At 32.5% G+C, this 20,424-nt stretch overlaps 1 protein-coding gene across 1 annotated transcript in view; it reads left to right on the forward strand.

The window, feature by feature from the left end:
- Positions 1 to 20,424, forward strand: part of Pde6 (Phosphodiesterase 6) — a 221,019-nt gene that overhangs the window by 99,776 nt on the left and 100,819 nt on the right. The window contains exon 3 of the mRNA XM_076409732.1: positions 1,529 to 1,777. Within this exon, the coding sequence (XP_076265847.1) occupies positions 1,529 to 1,777 (249 nt within the window). The remainder of the gene's footprint in view (positions 1 to 1,528; positions 1,778 to 20,424) is intronic.

The raw sequence follows: 20,424 nt of genomic DNA on the forward strand, positions 1-20,424 counted from the left end.
CAAGATCTCTTCTTCGTCCATTGTTAGGTATTGCACACTATCTAAATCGGCACATCGATGGTCATGTTTATCACTGCTGTTATAAGAGTCATCAGCATCACTTTCGGAATCGGTATATGCAACACCTATATATGTTTCCCCGCATTCAGAAAAACACACATCTTCCTCTTCTGATGGAAAATTGCTTACAGATGATCCCGACCACGATCCAAATAAAGTAACATCGTCAAGGCTAATTTCATCTTCTGAAAATTCGCCAATGCAAATAGAGGCATGTTTCTTCATGTCTGTTAATGCTCCTGGCTGCTGCAATCGTCTAAAAGCTTTGATTTTGACTCGTTTGTTATCGCCGCTATCCGGGTGGTTGCCATCTCTGAGACTCTCTGATTTCAGTAACCTTCTATGAGCACTGACTTTGGTCCTGTCTCGAATGATCTCATTTTTGGGTGTGGAACTCGATCCTTCCATTTTTGCTCCGTACAACACTTCACTATCTATTCTATAGCAAATGTATTCTATCGAGAGGCCGCAATCGAGGTCCGCCTCGGTCAATACTCGGATATAATGTATAATGTCGATGATAATGTATATGTAATAAATATATATAATTAGTTAAATAAGGTTTTTGTTTATTTTTATTTAGTTATTACAACGATTATTATGTACATATTTATTTTGAAATGTTTTTTTCTGTTAAAATTCTAAGTTGGATTATTTTTTAATTTTTAGTGAGTTATTTATTTTTTGAAGTCTGTTCAGTTTTTTTTTTGCTAAAAATATTGTATTACTTTAATCTGTTTATCTTTAGATTTTTGTCGCATATATTTTTGCTGTTTCAATAGTATTTATTTTATTTTGTCGAGTTGCCTTCGAATTTGAAATCGTTGTACAGCTGTAATTTTATTTGGCTGATGTTCTTTTATTTTCCTCTGGTACACTACACACCCTTTATAACTGACAGGGTGTAATTTTTCGTTTTATAATGCACATGTTTCTAAGCTATTACGTTACTTCCTGCATTGATTAGTTTAATATTTACCAACACGCGTCACACATCAAGGTTCTCTACTGCAGAATTTTTTGTATGCCCAAGCTGTTGGCAATTTGTGCATTGGGGAATACTATAATTTTTCTTCTATGGTTTTACTTTTATTTTACAATCTATTAGGCATTTTATGTCAAAATTTTACGTAAAACAGCGGAAGGACCTTAATAATTTTACGCCATTTGAGTTTATCGCTCTTTTCACTATAAACGTAACCGTCACGATTTCATACCCGTAAGCCTCTACTTCGTGTCTATCATTCTGACTTGTTGTTGACGGTAGTCCCCAAATAACTACTCTCTACCATTTATCACTTTATAATTAACTTAACATGATTAGAATTAGTTACTATTAAGAAGATGATAAATTAGTTAAAGTTAACCGGATAGTGCCTTTTAATTTTTGAATATGTTTAATGTACTAAACCGTATTCTTAGCTCCAACCCTCTTTATGCTTAAAACTAAATGTACATTTTGTTACAGGATCCTCGATTCAACAACGAAATCGATCTGCGTACGGGCTACAAGACCGACCTGATCCTCTGCATGCCCATCTGCAATTACGAGGGCGATGTGATCGGCGTCGCCCAGATCATCAACAAGACCGACGACTCCACCGAGTTCTCCAATCGCGACGTCGAAGTCTTCCAGCGATACTTGACGTTCTGCGGCATCGGTATTCAGAACGCGCAACTCTTCGAGGTGTCCGTGCTCGAATATAAAAGGAATCAGGTCGGTATTTGAATTTTTATTTCGATATTTTGTTTGTTTGTTATGGCGATGCGTGACGGAACCCATATTTGATTTCATTTATGACCGGGATGATATATATAGTTTGGTTTCGACGTCACCTTTAAGGTCGCCTGTGCCATGGTGGTCTTTGTATTGTTTCGTGTATAAAAATTACACATAAATCTAGCTAATAATATATATATATATATATATATATATATATATATATATATATATATATATAGTCTATTTAGTCTATTTAATATAACAGTGAACTCACGGTATCAAGATGTTTAATGTATCGTCGGCCGCAATTTGTATATTCGTTTTAGAATCAGACAATATTTTCCCTCTCATTTTACATGCTGTCTGATACGTTCGAACGTGTAACAGAATCAACCTGCAAAAGTCATCCGGTTGTCAAACGTCTGCAATATTCTTCAAAATATTAATTATAATAACTACAGATTATACACAAGCAAACGCTGTTTTAAAGAATTGTTTTGGTAAATTGCAAATCGCTGCTGACTATTCCTCTGTTTGAAAATGCCGAAGTCGGACAGAACAGATTGCGTCTCTAGTCAGTTACTGAAGAGAAACGGGATAATGAAGGCCCCGTCTTGTCAGCAATATTCATTAGAGAGTTAAATAATTATACGGTTATATATTAAGTTGCTGCGGCTTTTGTTGGAAATTTTCTACCGTGTTGCAGCTGCACTGAATATTGGTAACACGGTCACTGAAAAATCTCAAACAATTAAAATATAATCTTGGATTCACCGAAAAGAAACCATCCTTATATGAATGGGGTGACGATTCAAGATCAGTTTGATGTTAGCTCTATCAGAGATCAAATATATGAAATGATTAAAACCGTGAGTAGTTTTTCAATATAAACAAAAATTAACACAATTATTTCAGAAGAAACTGTTAGTCCGGAAATTATGCATAGAAAGCCTAGATACATGTAGCTATTTAAGGTACGTAGAACATCCCTTCATACACTTTTGAGAATATAGGATTTATATGGTCTAAAGATAACCCACGAAGTGGTCTAATGCAAATATTAGACATCGCTTTTAGAACAATACTATTTTTAAAAGCATATAATAAAATCAAGGAAGAATTGTTATTTCAATTGATATAAATATATAATATCCAAATATATATCATCTAAACAGATGGCAAGAAAATATTGTTTAGACAACAAAAGTTAATAGAAAAAGGTAAACTTTGGAATTAGAACTGAGGAAGTTTTATTAATAATGGTAATAAAATGTATTAATAATTCATTGCAGATGTTTGTTTTTCGGTTTGGATGAACTCGATCAAAAACATTGAAGACGAAGTTGACAAATGATGAAATTGCGAACAAATATTAGGTAGATTGAAAATTAACAGTTAGTTATTCACTTGAATGAAACTTTTTAAATATGGGATTATGATTCAATGCTGACAATTTCCAAGACAACGTGATGAGAGTAGAAACAACTAAAGGTGAGTGTACATAACTTATAAGTAGCAAGTCTTACTGTAGAGTGTGAAATATGTATGTGCACAAATATGTTTAATTATTCAGAATATGTATGAGCATTTGCTTAAAATGTGTGAGGAGACAAGAAATACTAACTGTTTTGCAAATATGGCAAGTGCTTTAGGGAGAATGCAATGATTATATCTAGTTTTATCAGAAAAGGAGTATACAGGTAGTAACACAACAAATTAAGGAGAAGTACAGTGGTATCAAACATGACTTTACAAGAAAACACTGTACTGAAGGAAACAAGAATTAAGCGTAAAAGTTAAATATGCTCTCAAATGAAATTAAAATATATTACTCGGATATACAATTGTTAATTAAGTGGATTAGGCCTGCAGGGGATTCCATTACACAAAAAAAACCTGCCCAGAGCTTTAACTCCTAGGTGGTGTGGAAATAGTTAAATGTAAATATAATAAAACACAACTCTAACCTACAAACTTAATTATACATAACCGTATAATTAATTGCAGTTTTAAGTCCTTCGATAATATATGTATTAGGTATACTAATATCTTAAAATAAAATATATTTGATAACAGTATTTTGTTTAATTATTTTATGTAGATTAGAACTTCGTTGCGTCAAAGCCAAAATGAACTAATATTCAGAGTTGATGCGGCAACATTGCGATGTTTTGAAGTCATCAATTCAGATGACGTGAGTTCACTGTTTTACTGAACGGATTGCAGCTAGTATACTTCTTATACTACACCTCATACAAATTGCTAGCAAATGCAATTTTCTTTTGTATAACATCTTTATTAGGTATCCTTAGTACAATCTTAATTTACAATTAATTTATTACTACTTTTCCTATGTACTTGGAGTAATTCACAAACAAGACGAGTGCAAGAAAATACAACAATATGTATTCCTCAATTATTAAATTATAATAACTTATAGCTATAGTTTACACTAAAGGTATACACTTTGTATAAGTTCGTATGGTTTTGTTCGCTTCAATCTCCTAACATGCTGGGCGCTGTCCAGCAGCTGTATTGCTTTCACGTTAGTATAATTTAGTAATCTTCTTTCGTATTTTAAGGCGAAATCTTGGATAACTTCGCAAATCTATTTGATTTCCAGGTCATCGTGCAGTTCTTCGTTGGTTACGTAGCGATAGGCATTGGTAATCAATCGAAGAACCTTTTTTTGATAGCGCTGTATGAATAGTTGATTTGAATATTTAGTGCAACTCCATATTTGCACCCTTTAGCTCCAAATTGGCTTTATAACTGTATTATAGATCAACCTCTTTGATTTCAGATTAAGTTCAAAGTAACTTCCGACTAACCAGCACAGTTGTTTTATTTTGGTTCTAATGTGTTTTGCTTTTTGTCTAACGTGATATTTCCAATTTAATCTAAGATGGTCAAGATGGATTCCAAGCTATTTAACTGATTCTGCTTCAGTAATGGGGCATCCATTGAATGATATAATTAAGTTATTATAATTTCGCCGCAATGCAAAATTAACGTTAAATTTTCCAATCTTTCGCCCATTTGTAGATTTTTTTGACAGCCATTTGCACTTTTTTATTGCCCTAAGCAGAGATATATCTTTTGCCATAATAATTGTGTCATCAGCAAAGGTTCCAAGTAGTGTTTCTTTTGTTGTTGGCATCAGCAGTGTAGAGCAGATACAGAAGAGGTCCTAAGACGCTATCTTGTGGAAGCAAATGCAAATGATAACTTCATAAATGACATATTCAGAATTAAAACATATCCCTTGCGGTTTTACCAGAAGGTAGAGAAAATCACAAAATGTGAACTTTAAACTTAAAACAGTACTTTTATTACCCAGATATAATAAATAACATTAATATAGCTACAAATTAATTCCTAACGGATGTCTTCAACCAGGAAATGGAGAACAAAACTACTTACCACGAAATATGTTCACGTAAATTTCACATCTAAAAATATGAATAACCTACCAGGGATATGCTGGTCTCGAAAAATGCATTGCACTAGATACTAAGCTCAAGTGGAACAGAGCTTTGTATCTAGTTTCTTCATAGCTGTACTTACCCAAGATATTGCTGCTGTATAAACAAATGTTGAAGCCAGTGATGACTTACGGTATGTTATTGTGTGATTGCACAAAGAAATCCAATTCCATTATAAGATAAAATCTATAGTATATTAGATCCATAGTATAGTACATTAGAACTTGGGACATCTTACCAAGACCTAAGCTTATATCCACAGGCCTAAGCGTTAGCATACTAGTCAAACTGTATATTCAACAAACGTAATATATATTTAGGTTTTAAAGTTTAGGTATAGACATATATGTCAATATTGAGATAAAATTACTAATTAGCGAAAACTAGTTTCAACTATTTTCTTATATGCGCTATGTTTGTTATATATTTACTTACATCGTTCGTCCTTAATTACAAAGAACTGTCACCGTATACCGTGACAATAGGATGCAGCTATTGCTGATCGATGATTCTAATTCGATAGGAATTTTCAACTGTGGATAGATTTTGCTTCTCTAACTTCATTTCTAAAATAACATTGGAGATAATCATTCGGAATAGCTCAAGAATCCTAATTTTACTAATTTTAGATTTTAGTACACCAATCTACCACTACCCACCAGAACAAGTCAACCAGACATAACTTATGCCCAAATAGTTGAAAATGGTTCAGCACAAAAACGAGAGACAATATCTCAACCTACTAAAACTAGCAACATCTCAAGATTAGAAAATATGATGGCCAAACTAATGGATCAAATGAGTACGATGCTTGGTCTACTCACTACCGTCGTAAGCAAACTTGCCTAATGCCTGAAACCAATAGCTACAAAATCGCCGTCTGGAATGCCAATGGGCTCCAACAACACGCCAGGGAACTAAAAATGTTCGTAAATGAACAAAATATTGACATTATGATGGTTTCCGAAACACACTTTACGAACAAGAATTATCTGAAAGTTCCTAAATATAAGCTTTATCATACAAATCACCCTGATGATAAAGCACATGGAGGTACAGCCATAATAATTCGAGATGATATAAAGCATTTCGAAAAAGAAAAATTCCGCAAAGACTACCTGCAAGCCACCAGTATAACCATAGAGGAAGCCCATGGACCATTAACAATTTCTGCGATTTATTGCCCACCCAAACATAACAACAAGGCAGAACAATTTCAAGAATTCTTCAGTACGCTAGGTAATAGATTTATAGCAGGAGGAGATTATAATGCAAGACATTTAATGTGGGGTTCAAGAATAATAACCTCAAAAGGTAGAGAACTGCTAAAAACCATAAGGAAAGATAACTTACAACATATCTCTACTGGTGAACCAACATATTGGCCTTCAGACAGAAATAAAAAACCAGATACAATAGATTTCTGTATTACAAAAAATATTGATCCAAAAAAGTGTCAGGCAGAATCATGTTTCGACCTGTCTTCTGATCATTCACCAATAATACTAACAATTTCTTCAAAAATTAGCATCAAAGATAAACCCCCTTCTCTGTGCAATAATAGAACTAACTGGCCCTCATTTAGAGAAAACTTAGACCAAAATATCTCTCTAAACTTACCGTTACAAACTGAAATGGATATAGAAATAGCAGCAATAAATCTTACAAAACATATACAGGAGGCAGTATATTCCGCGACTCCCAACAGTGAAACATTTCCAAGAAAAAATACACATATATCATGTACAATACAGAAAAAGATAGCAGAAAAAAGAAAGTTACGACGAAATTGGCAACAGCAAAGGACTGACAAAGAGAATAAAAGAAAATTTAATAGGGCCATAAAAGAGCTGAGAGATCTAATTCAAATTGAACAAAACCAAGGCATTCAAGAATACCTAGAAAACTTGACATCAACTGAGGCTACAGACTATTCGTTGTGGAAAGCAACAAAAAAGCTTAGGAGATCCCAGCAGCATAACCTAGGTGGGTTAAAACAAGCGAAAATAATTGGGCGAGAAGCAATAAAGCGAAGGCCGACATTTTCTGAAAACACTTAAAAAATGTTTTTAAACCTTTCCAGTCTCAGCTACATAAAGATGACGAAAATAAAATTACTAGCTTTCTAGATTCGCCATTTCAAATGGATTTACCACACGAGAAATTAACGGTCAAAAAAGTTAAACATACAATAATGAGAGAGATTAATATTAAAAAAGCTCCTGGTTATGACTTAATTACTGGCAAAATTTTAAAAGAACTATCAGAAAAGGCTATAAAACTATTAACATATATATTTAATGCTATGCTACGAATTAATTACTTCCCTAGTATCTGGAAAGTAGCTAAAATATTAATGATACTTAAACCAGGAAAAATACCAGAAGATGTGACCTCCTACCGACCTATAAGTTTATTACCAATAATCTCGAAAGTTTTCGAGAAATTATACATAAAAAAACTAAACTATATAATAGAAAAAAGAAAAATTATTCCAGAACATCAGTTTGGCTTTCGCAATAAGCATGGGACTATAGAATAAGTGCATAGACTTGTAAACCAAATAAACGCTGACCTAAATGCCAAAAGATATTGTTCGGCTGCTTTCCTAGACATATCTCAGGCTTTTGACAAAGTATGGCATACGGGCTTGCAGGTTAAACTAAAGAAACTTCTCCCTCATCCGGACTATCAGCTACTAAAATCGTATCTCACTGACATACATTTTATTGTAAATCAAGGTGATGAACATACCGAATTAAATCTCATATATTCAGGAGTTCCGCAAGGTAGTGTACTGGGTCCAGTACTGTATCTTCTGTATACGGCTGATCTGCCCACCACAAAAATAACTACTGTGGCAACATATGCAGACGATACAGCAATCTTAGCATCCCATAAAGATCCAGTCACAGCATCAATAAACCTACAAACCCACCTGGAGCAAATACAATTATGGTTGAAGACATGGCGTATTAAAGCCAATGAAACAAAATCCACGCATGTAACGTTTACCCTGCGTAGAAGAACATGTCCACCAGTAAATATCAATCATCGTCAACTCCCCCAAGCAGAGCATGTTAAATATCTTGGTATGCATTTAGATCGACGCCTAACCTGGAAGAAGCACATACTCTCTAAACGGAAACAACTAGGACTAAAATTATATCAAATGTATTGGCTCATTGGGCGCAAATCCAAGTTATCATTAGATAACAAGGTATTGCTGTATGAGTCTATACTCAAGCCCATTTGGACATATGGAATTCAACTATGGGGTACCGTTAGCAAATCTAATATATCCATCATTCAACGGTTCCAAAATAAGGTGTTGCGTGCCATTGTTGATGCTCCGTACTATATTTCAAATAAAGTGACACAACGCGATATTCCTCTAGAACCTATAACGAGTGTAATCCAACGTGTTTGTGTGAAGTACTTCGAAAGAGTGTCAGTGCATCCCAATGTACTCGCTAATCAGCTAAATATGCGACGTGATAGTGAAGTGCGTAGACTAAAACGTTTAACACCACCTGATCTGATTACTGGACATATGTAGAGTTTAGAATAAGCATTAGAATAAGTCTAATTAATTAAGATAATATTTTATACAGAAGATTGCTTAATGAAGTGATTTTCTACATGCCATGTATATAAATATAAACATTATAATATAAACAGAAGAAATACTTATTGCTAATAGGGCAGATTGTGGACTCACGAAGAGTAATAAAAAAAAAATATTGTAGTACAATTCAGATTTAAGTATGTATAGTTGCATTAACTTTGACTTTTGTTTTATAGCGTTTTTGGATTTATGACCTCTAATTATTGCCACTTATGTTTTGAAAAACTTTACGGACATTTGGCAACATGGTCATCAGTACCAAACCCAATTGATGTTCCGACCCATCAGGTATCGTTCTTTTCCTTCCTAACTAGGATAAAATTAGGAAGGAAAAATCCACCCCAGCTATAAAACAGCATTTCACAATCTCAATTGGCAACATCTTTGCCGCCATAATGACGTGCATCAGCTATTTATTTTGCCGGAATAGATTATTTAGATCCTCTGAATGATTGTAATCAGTCAATTTTTAATTTTCAATAGTATCACTTGTATCAATAAAATTTACCTCCTCATTACTGCGTTCTGCACCATCTCTACGACCACGTTTTAAGTCAGCAAACCAACGTTTTGCTCTTTAGTTTTAGTGTTTGATGGAGCGGACGGTTTTTTACAAAACTAAAACAGAAGATAAATAATATATAAAACAACATTAGTCAGAAATATTTTACGTGTATAGAATTAAATATATGTTCGTTACATTTACAGCATTTTCTAAAAATTGTTCAAGTGTAATTTATAGACTATGATTATTATGTGTTGCTTTAATTGTTTGTTTGTTATATTATAGAGTCTCTTTTTACCATTTTATAGTTTATCTGGACTGGACCTACTTTTTAAAGTGGGCTCGGGTTTAACCACGGTCCTCGGCATTAACCCTATCGACTAGCAAGTGACCAATTTAAAAAGCATCCCAGAAAACATCCAGTCTTACCCAACCTGGTTACTGGCGCGACTGGGGCCATTTTCCTTGTTGAACATTGCACTCGTGCCTAGGGCAATCACAAATATTAAACAATCACAAACATAAATGTACGATCATGCCCCAGCAGGATACGATATATAAAAATATATATATATATACATATATATATATATATATATATATATATATATATATATATATATATATATATATATATATATATATCGAATATCGAGAATATATCGGATTTGATTGTACGAATATTAAATTTCCGCAAGTAAATAAATGAAATGGAAACGCTAAAAACACCGCCATATTCTTTCAAAAAGAGCGATAAAAACAGAAAACACACAACGAGGCCGAAAAAGATAAATACCAATGGTGACAAAACCGCTCCGATATAAAAAAAAACGGAAAAGTAAAAATAAAGCGAAAGGAAGAAACGAACCATAAAGCCCTCTAATTTATCATTCTTTAAAAATTTATATGCCGATCAAAATAGGGAACGACAAGAATTTATCTCGACCTCCTGATTCGGGTGTGTATTGACGACTTTTGAGCTTTCGTTTTTAAAAGTCCTCTGAGTCTCGAATGGGTAACCACCTAGATTTATTACTCCAAATTTTAAACACCAAAGAGTATTGAATTGGGAAATGATACTTTGGGGCGTGTTTTTCTTTTCAGCGATTAAACATGTCAGAAGGGAATGAAATGTTTTAAAATATGAGTTTTTGTTTTAATCGTTTCTCAGATTATTAAAATTAAAAACGTCGTTTCTGTTTCTGCATATTTTTAATTAATATATTTTGGTTATAGCTTATTTCTAACTGTTAATGAATTCTAGTCTAGATGAATTTGAACTCTTTTTAAATAACAAAAAACATACAATATTTCTATTAAATTAATCGTTTTACTATCCATATTTTATTAGCTATTTTTTAATATTTAAAGAATACATAAAAGAAAAAAGTGAACAATATAAAAAATACCAAAGGATATAGGGAATGTGAAGAAATCTTAAATAGCACGCTCTCGTTGAACAATTGCAAACTAGCAATCTGAAACCAAAAAAGAAGAATATTCTCTTGTTTCAGTAACGAGTAGTTGCGATTTTTTTAACATTCCTTAATTTTTTAGAAATTGTACAAATCCAAATTATGTTGAAGACGAATTTACAGGGTGTCACAAAAAACTGCATGCAATATTTTAATTGATAATTTTATTGATATTTAGTTCGATAGCACGCTCTCGTTGAACAATTGCAAACTATCAATCTTAAACGAAAAAAGAAGAATATTCTCTTGTTCCAGTAACGAGTAGTTGCGATTTTTTTAACATTCCTTAATTCTTTAGAAATTGTACAAATCCAAATTATGTTGAAGAGGAATTTACAGGGTGTCCCAAAAAACTGCATGCAATATTTTAATTGATAATTTTATGAAATAATATAACTATACAATACAAAAATATAACATGGACCTTTATCAATAATATGCTCAGTTTTATATGCCTGGTTTCGAAGTAGCCTCCTCCCGCGGCTATGTACAGATTTAAACGTGACTTGAAATTTTCGGTACTAATGGACAGCACAGGCTACCATCGATTTTATTCTAGACGCAGCGATTGATTCAATGACTCTAAGCTTTTGTGGTGTGTAAAACTTGCCTTGTCTATTAAAATAGACCACATGATGTAGTTCATCGGGTTGAGACCCGGCGAGTAGGGGGGCCAGTCTTCCTGCCTTATGGACCTTATGGACCAGAGCAGAGTTCTGTTGGAACGTCAAATTTGCATCGCCTGTGCAAGTGCTGCTCTACGACAGTCTAGAGAATGTCTCGAGGATACACCTCTTGATTGATTTTGATCCACAAAAACGCGGGGGGTCGTCCTGCTGACGCAAATTCCGGCCCAGACCATAGCGGACTTGGTAGATTGTGGCGGAGTTCGACGATGGGCGACGCGCTCATCGGTGAATAACTTCTCGTCCGTAAAGAGGATGCGCTCCCATCTCTGAGCAGCGGCCCGACGCTTGAGTTGGCGATATCGAGCCGTACCCGCTTGTTCTCATCTGTAAGGAACTGAATTTTTTTGAGTTTATACGCCTTGAGTTTGACTATTGAATGAACCGATGACTTACTTATATCAGTCTCCCGGCCACTTTTCTCATGGAGATTCTCGAATTTCGCTGCTTTCACTTCTTGATGACCTTGCGGTTGGCGGAAATGTTGGAGGTTCACATTCTTTTACCTATTGGACACAGGTCATCATAACCAAACTCTTTGAAATGATTGATGACGCGAGAAGCAATCAACTGCCTAACAGTGAGAAAACAAACCATATTACATTAGCGTTTTCATTGGCGAAGCAGCTCCAAAATGGCACTACGTTTGTTTGGCATCCGAGAAACACGAATGAGAAACAAAATGAGTTAGCATAGAGTCGAAACTTAACACAAAGGTCCATAAATACGCGCAGAATCAGATAAAACAAAAATTAATTTATTACAGTACAATACTTTCGTGTTAGGGTAAATTAAACTTTCATGCAGTTTTTTTGTCATCATGTCAATCGTTTAGAAAATGTAGTTTCCAAGAAAAAGAGTTTTATCTTCTTAAGGGCATATTCTTAAAGATTGAAGCTTTGAAAATATGAATATATTGTAGTAACACGTCGACGATATCATAAGATCTGTTTAAAATGTATTACGAAAAGCTGAACCTTCTATATCTATATCGCCTTTGTTCACACCTAGATTATTTGATCTCATTTCTTTCGAATTCCGTGATTTCGGGATTGTCGTTTGATAATAGCGAGATGCCACGTTTACAGATATATAATGAAAAGTCGGAGCACTGTATAAATTCAGCTTTTTATTAATCTTCGTTGTTAGATCAAATTCAACAAAATGCAATTTAAATTTGTGCAAGTAAGCAAACAATTTTATATTATATATAATATAACAATAAATCAATTAAAGTGACAAAATTATGTGAGTTTTGTCTGAAAAAATTAACAGGTCAATTGAAAAGTCCCCGGCCTGACACATAGATGGCGCTACTAGAATTAAATCCATATGTTTTTAGTTAGTTCGAGGGTTACTCAAAAATTGCTTGTATAAATTTGACAGCTTTCGGATCATTAGTTTGTGAATTATAGCATTTGGAATGAAGCAACCTTTATTATTGTGAAAAAAAAATTATAGAAAGGAACTTCGCGTGTTGATAAAATATTGCTTATTGAAGGGAAAAATACAGTTGAAGCAAAAACTTGTCTTGAAAGAATGCCCGCTGGGAAGAAATTTTCGTCGATTGAGTTACCGCCGAAACTGAGGCCTATTTTGAAGCAAAGGACAAATCGTACTATAAAAATGGTATGGAAAAGTTAGAGGGTCTCTATAATCAGTGTATCACCCTTGAAGGGAATTGTGTTAAATAAAAAAAAAATTTTGCCAAAAAAATATATTTTACTATGGTAGCTCGGGGGCTTTTCAATTGATTTCTTAAATTAAACAAAATTAAAGGGATCAATGTTCATCTTTTTAATTTGACCAGATAGTTTATATCTTATTTGTACGTTAATGCCTCTTACAAACAACTGTTGTACAATTATCTTAACAATCTTCAAATATTTGTGTAACTCCGAAAACTACTTGAATTATTATGTCAAGGGTTTGAGGATGGTACGGCGGAATTGCCGGATTCTGCATTTCGGAATTGTGCCCTCTAATAATGCTGAACGAACAACAACAACGGTTCGACAATCCAAAGCACTATTTAAATATGTTGAAGTGAAATATTCCAGGATTATTTATATTGGTGTAGTTATTGATGGAACATGAATTCACTACTAAAGAGCTTAATTAAAATACTAACCTGTTGAGTGGGTAACAACCAGTGACAAATATACAAAATGCTAAAAAATTGTTCAAGAAAAAGGCAACGAAAAGTTGTAAAAGCATTGGAATTAATTTATCATTCTCAATTAAAAGTAGGGGGTATGTCCAAAAATAATCTATATTCATGTTATTTCCTTCAAAATAATATCCATTAGATAGATGATAGGCGTTCATGTGAATTTTGTTTGTAATATGATTGTAAATAACAATGTACATTAATATAGTACGATTTGGAAACTCTATTCTTCAAAAATATTTATTAATGTAATAGGGTAAATTATCTATTGATATATAATAAAATATTTTTATTGTATTTATATTATCTTGAAAATGATTAGGTAACGCTCTTTTTGATTGATCTTTACGTCTCTCTATTTTAGGCTGATTAAGTGTTGAAACTAGCATTGGGAACTATCCACTGAAAAGAGTCGAAACAGTCGATAGACAAAAAAACTAGCGACTGAAAATTGTAATCACTATTTTCAGTCAAATGCACGGTTCGACTGTTTTTTTCCATTCGTGATGTCAGACGAAGATGTACGCACACTTTTGTGTAAAAATTGTGAGAGAGGAAAGGACGGAGATAATTTAATTCTATATGTGCATATATTTTCCAACTTTAGTATAAGCTAGACGGAGATGTACATATTCTTTCACGTACTAACTTTAAAAAAGAAAAGGAAAAAAATAATTACTGAATACTATTAACGTGCAAAAAGTAATTTCATTTTAAACGATGTAGAATTAATTTTATATTTGAATGTTTTGTGGATCTGCAAAAAGTAATTGAATATTTCTATGAAATGAAATAATACCGCACAAATAAATATTTTATCGTATTTTAATATGTTAATTGTTTAGTTTAAAACAATATACTATAATAAATATAGACAATGCAATAAATCTTAAACAAAACCTAAAAACTAAACATGTATAATAACCATAAATACTAAATAAAAATTGAACATATACCTAATCATACAAAAAAAATTCATGATATAATTAAAAATGATAACACAATAACTACTAGAGCTTTAACAAAAATCGAGAGAGTAATCGAAAAATAACCTATTGTTGCCATAAAATCAGTCAAAAGTATTTTACTATTTATCATTGAAAATTTTAATATTTTTACCCTATTACATTACGAATCTTGATAAATATCCTTCCAAAATGCTGCTATACTAATATACAATATACTATTATTTACAAGCAAACTACAAAAAACTATATACATATAAATATTTATTACATATAAATCTATGTAAGCATAAATTGGGTAAATTTTTGTCAGGGTCGCGGCTAGGACGACAGATCCACAACCTTAAAAATCAGTCGAATGAAACTAGTAGAACCAAAAATAGTAACTAAAACTACATGACTGAAACAGTCGATAGTAAATAGTAACAAAATCAGTCGGACCGAAAATAGCGACTGAAAACAGTCGACTGAAACAGTCATTGGCAAAAGGTAGTAAAACCAGTCGAACCAAAAATAGCCACTGAAACAGCCGATAATAAAAAGTAGTCACCTACTAAACAGTCGATAGTCGATTTCAGTCGGTAGTTCCCAACAGTAATTAAAACGTCTCTCATAGAAGTTTCAACGAATAATAATTTTAATATATACTCAATTGTCGATAAATAATTATATACAATTCCTCTTTTTATAAATTCAAATTAACAGTAAAATGCAAAATTAATTATATACTCCCACTTGCCAATATTCGGTTCAATTTGACTGAAATATTAATTACTATTTTCAGTCGACTTCTTTTTTGACCATTGTCTAGACCTGACGACTATTTTCAGTCGATAGTTCCCAATGCTAGTTTGGAGAAATTTTTATTTAAATAATCGTAACGTTAGATTGTAGTAGATGGTGTTACTTAATGTTATAGTATACTATTCATCTTCGGCGTTAGACATATTGTAGCTATATCTATGTCGAAGATGTGCTATTAAACACAATATTTTAATATGTATAATTTTTGTGGAATCCTAAAGGCTGAAAATAACCAATTTTTATAAACGAAATAATGTAACAGTAAATAAAAATGTCCAGAATTTGTTTTAAGTTAGTTTGCTTATTTCAAATTGTTTTTATTTCTCCTTGTCACACTTTCCTCCAGACTGTTACTTTCTAATCTATACTAATCATTTATTTCGTTCTCTACCGGCCAAAGGAGATAGGATAAACCCCATTAACATTAATTGTTCATTAAAAATTTACGAATAACTGTCCTCAATAAACAACGATGTTCGCTACAATGAAACTTAATTATATCCTAGCAATGAAACACGGAATAGGTCACGGAATCTATATTTTATTACTTCTCCTATACAGAAGAGGAAAAAAATGACGATTTATAAAATTAGCCGCTTGTTTGTTTCCCAGGGTTTTCCTCAATAGTCGCACGTTTTCCGGTTTTTTCCCAGTGCCTTGTCTGCCCACGTACTTGCTAAAAATAAAAACGAACATGATAGGTTGATTTTCAAGGCACATCACCTCCCCCCACCTCTCTACCTGAAGCAATCCTGAAAATAAATTGGTACAATTATTAATTCAACCACCTTTAAATATAAAAAAGGTCCAACATTTTTGGGAAAAGGTTTTTTATTTCGCACATAGAAAAATCTAATTGTAATAAATAAAAATATGTATTGTATAACTAATATCAATTTACAAAATATGTAAGCAAATACCATCAAAATAGACTATTTAATTTAATGTTACTAAACAGTATATATTAAAAAATTTACAGAAAATAGAAATATATTAAAAGAAAAAAGTGGCATCAACCTCTGAAGTAATAAGCCGAATCAACCTAGCTGTAGGAGCTTTTGCTTCTCGAAGGTGGTAAGTGTGGAAGTGTTATAATCAAGACTAAAATCAGAGAGACTTAGTTACTGTCTGAGATCTGTAACCTTGAGGTCCCTGAAATGCGGTGCTTAGGGCAAATTCTTCATGTTTCTTTCCAAGGTGGCATCAGAAATTAAGTCATTCGTTTAAACAGTACAAAGTTGTGGAACCAATTCAGATACCCAGATTACAATTGTTTAAACATGTCTGTCTAATTAAATCGACTTTTTGGGTGGAGGACACAACGAAGAATTCCGAAAAAGATATGAATCAAGAAAACATTGTTGGAGGTCAGAACAGCTGCGGCCGATCACTAACTGCCGAGATTTAGTAAAGAATGTTCGAAGTCCCTCGACATAACTAACCACAAGCATATTAGCTGAGAAATTCACAATAAATTATTTAACAGACACAACTATAATAAAGCTGTCCCCAAATGCACTCATTATTTGAATTTGATACCACTGGTGTGGCAAGGCAAAACTACTTTCTGATACTTCTACGCATTTAATTTACCTGGTTTTAGAAAAGTTATTTCTATAAAACAATTTTAAATCGACTTTTTAAAAGAAAAATTGACATTTGAAATAACGACATTTTACGCAAAACCGCTCCAAATCTGCGCATGACGTAGTTGTTTTGGTTGCACTGTATGGATCATATGGACACAGGCCTTATTAATACATTATTTTAATAATTTTTCGTTATAATTAAACATACTATCTGACAGACATACTATGATCGTATATCGATGGTACAAGAACTCCTGCTGCTAATTTACAAAATATGTAAACAAATACTATCAGAATGGACTATTGCATTCAATATGACTAAACACTATATATCTTAAAATATTTACAAAAAATAGAAATGTTTTAAAAGATAAAAGCTCTAGGAGCTTTTACTTCTTACTTACTTCCAAGATGGTGAGTGTGGAAGTGTTACAATCAAGACTAAAATCAGAGAGACTTGGACATAGTTACTGCCTGAGATTTATACGCTTGCGGTATTTGATTTGCAGTGCTTAAGGAAAATTCCTCATGTTTCTTTCCAAGATCGTATCAGAAATGAAGTCATACGTTTAATCAGGGCACAGTTACGGAATCAATACGCTGATTACGATGTTTTAAACTTGTATTAGATATCGATCTTTTGGGTGGAAGACGCAGCGAAGAACTCCGAAAAAGACATGAATCAAGAAAACATTATTGGAGGCCAGAACAGCTGCGGCCGATCACCAACTGTCGAGATTTAGTGAAGAATATTCGAAGTCCCGCAGCATAACTAAACACCAGCATATTTGTTGAGAAATATACATTAAATTATTTAACAGATACAACTATAATAAAGCTGTCCCCAAATGCACTCATTATTTGAATTTGATACCATTAGTGTGGCAAGGTGTCACACTAAAAATACAATAGGCTCGATGACTAATTTTAAAAAACTACTTTGTGATAATTCTATGCATTTAATTTACCTGGTTTTAGAACTTATTACTAAAAAATAATTTTAAATCGATTTTTTAAAAGAAAAATTGACATTTGAAATAACTACATTTTACGCAAAACCGCTCCAAATCTGCGCGTGACGTAGTTGTTTTTGTTGCATTGTTTGGTTTATATGGGCACAATTCTTATTAATACATTACTTTAACAATTTTTGCTTATAATTAGACATACTATCGTGTATTAATGGTACCAGAACCCCTACTGCAATTATATATCGCTAAAAACCCCAAATAAGTTGTTCATTTTCGTTCTTAGGCAGAAAAATCTGGCAAGATAGGAATCAGTTAGTATTGTTCCAACATCGGTAAACGTCAGTAATTTATTCACAACATAAAGATTATTCTAATCTAATTGTTTACTATTTTAAGTAAACCATTAGAAAAAACGAAATCGACCTTTTGTGTAGAAGACTCAACGAAGACCTCCGAAAATGACATGAATCAAGAAAACATTGTTGGAGGCCAGAACAGCTGCGGCCGATCACCAACTGCCGAGATTTAGTGAAGAATGTTTAGAAGAAGTCCCTCGGCATAACTAACTACCAGCATATTGGCTGGGAAATAGACATTAAATTATTTAACAGGCACAACTATAATAAAGCTGTCCCCAAATGCACTCATTATTTGAATTTGATACCATTTAGTTGTTTTTGTTACATTACTGCAATTAGTTCATTTTCATTATTAGTATTGTTCCAACATCGGTAAACGTCAGTAATTTATTGACAGCAATAAGATTATTCTAATCTAATTGTTTACTATTTTGCGTACTTTTAATTTTGTCTATATTATAATTAGCGTAATACCGAGGTAATTATTACTATTGATAACATTTGAGTTTAGATCTCATTTGTTTTGTTTATTGTGTATATGAGTTCCTAATAATTTTTTCTTTTTTCAGTTACCAAATCGTATACAAAATTATATCTAATATAATGTGATTCATTTAGTGGTATAAATGTGCATGATATCAATATATGTTTCTATAATATTCGAATACCAACTAAACAGAAGAAAATGAGCTACAAAGTGAACTCACTGAACATTCACTGTTGTTCACTACTGGCCATATATTCTCAAAATACAAAGAAAAATCTTTATTAAATTCAAGCCTTCAACAAGTCTCAATCGAATCCCACCACTATTAGATTACGAAAGGGCAATATAAAATATCGAGTTTCTTAAATAGTTCGTACCATGTGGAATACTTTACCAGGCTAAAAGTAAGTGACAATATTTGATTGATCAATGTAATTTTATAAAGTTTTTACGGTCTGGTATGTGTGTTGTTGCAAACAGAAATTTAAAATACATCGAATAATATTTACATACAGACAATGTATGAACCAAATTTTTTCACTGGGACTAAAACTGGAAGTAAAGTAAAAGAAACTAAAGAGATATCTAATTAATGAATTTTTAGGAAAACTTAATATGTTACAGCACACCTAAACGCAGATTTTGTAAAGTAGTATTATTAAAATGAAGTTCGGAATTACAATTTGTGCAATTTATTTACCCAAGTATTACAAGGTAATTTGATACAATACGGACCTGCATCATCAAATGTATATAATTTAAACTTTTTTTTGTGTGGGAGTAAATAACTCTGTTGACAACATTTGATGTTGGGCCTGATTTATTTTTTATTGTGTCCTAATAATTTTGTTCAACTATGTAAAATGAATATTTTAGTAGCCCTGTCAAAAAACACTTATATCTGTATCTTCAAATGTTAAGCATAAAATTGTACAGTAAGTTTGCGATCGAAAAAACTTTGATTTGTTTTAGCTAATATATGGTATTTGATTTCAATAATACTATTCCCAATATTCCCAACTGGTGATTGTTCTATTATTGGGGGGTTATTACCAGCACTTATTAATTTTTCTGCCGTGTGTTATACTGATAGTATTTTTAACAAATGTTCTTCAATATTCTACCACATTTCATGATTAATGTGCCTGAAATACTGACTAAACTTCAATTCTATAAAAGTTGTAGTATTATTTTTAAGTGATTATATCAGTTACGGTCACACAATGCAGTCATTATCAACCAATCGATTCAGGTCAATTCAGGCCTTGATAAATCGCAGATTCATTTTTTAATTTTTTTATTTTTCGTTCGTTGGTTTCACAAAACCATTGTCTTAACTGTGAAATAAAAGATAAATAATCCAAATAAAATCAAATTCAAATGTTGGAATGCAGAAATGGTGGTTAGAAAACTATTTATCGTTTCCTAACCATCATTTCGTTAACGTATCGTCGCGTTTTTGATAGGTGACTGAAAATGAAGAATTTTAAAGTTTTATGTTTTTATTTTTGGTAAAA

The sequence above is a fragment of the Rhynchophorus ferrugineus genome, unplaced genomic scaffold (assembly GCF_030347505.1).
Source record: "Rhynchophorus ferrugineus isolate W39M unplaced genomic scaffold, kcgeb_rfMv2 rfM7, whole genome shotgun sequence".
NCBI classification, from domain to species: domain Eukaryota; kingdom Metazoa; phylum Arthropoda; class Insecta; order Coleoptera; family Curculionidae; genus Rhynchophorus; species Rhynchophorus ferrugineus.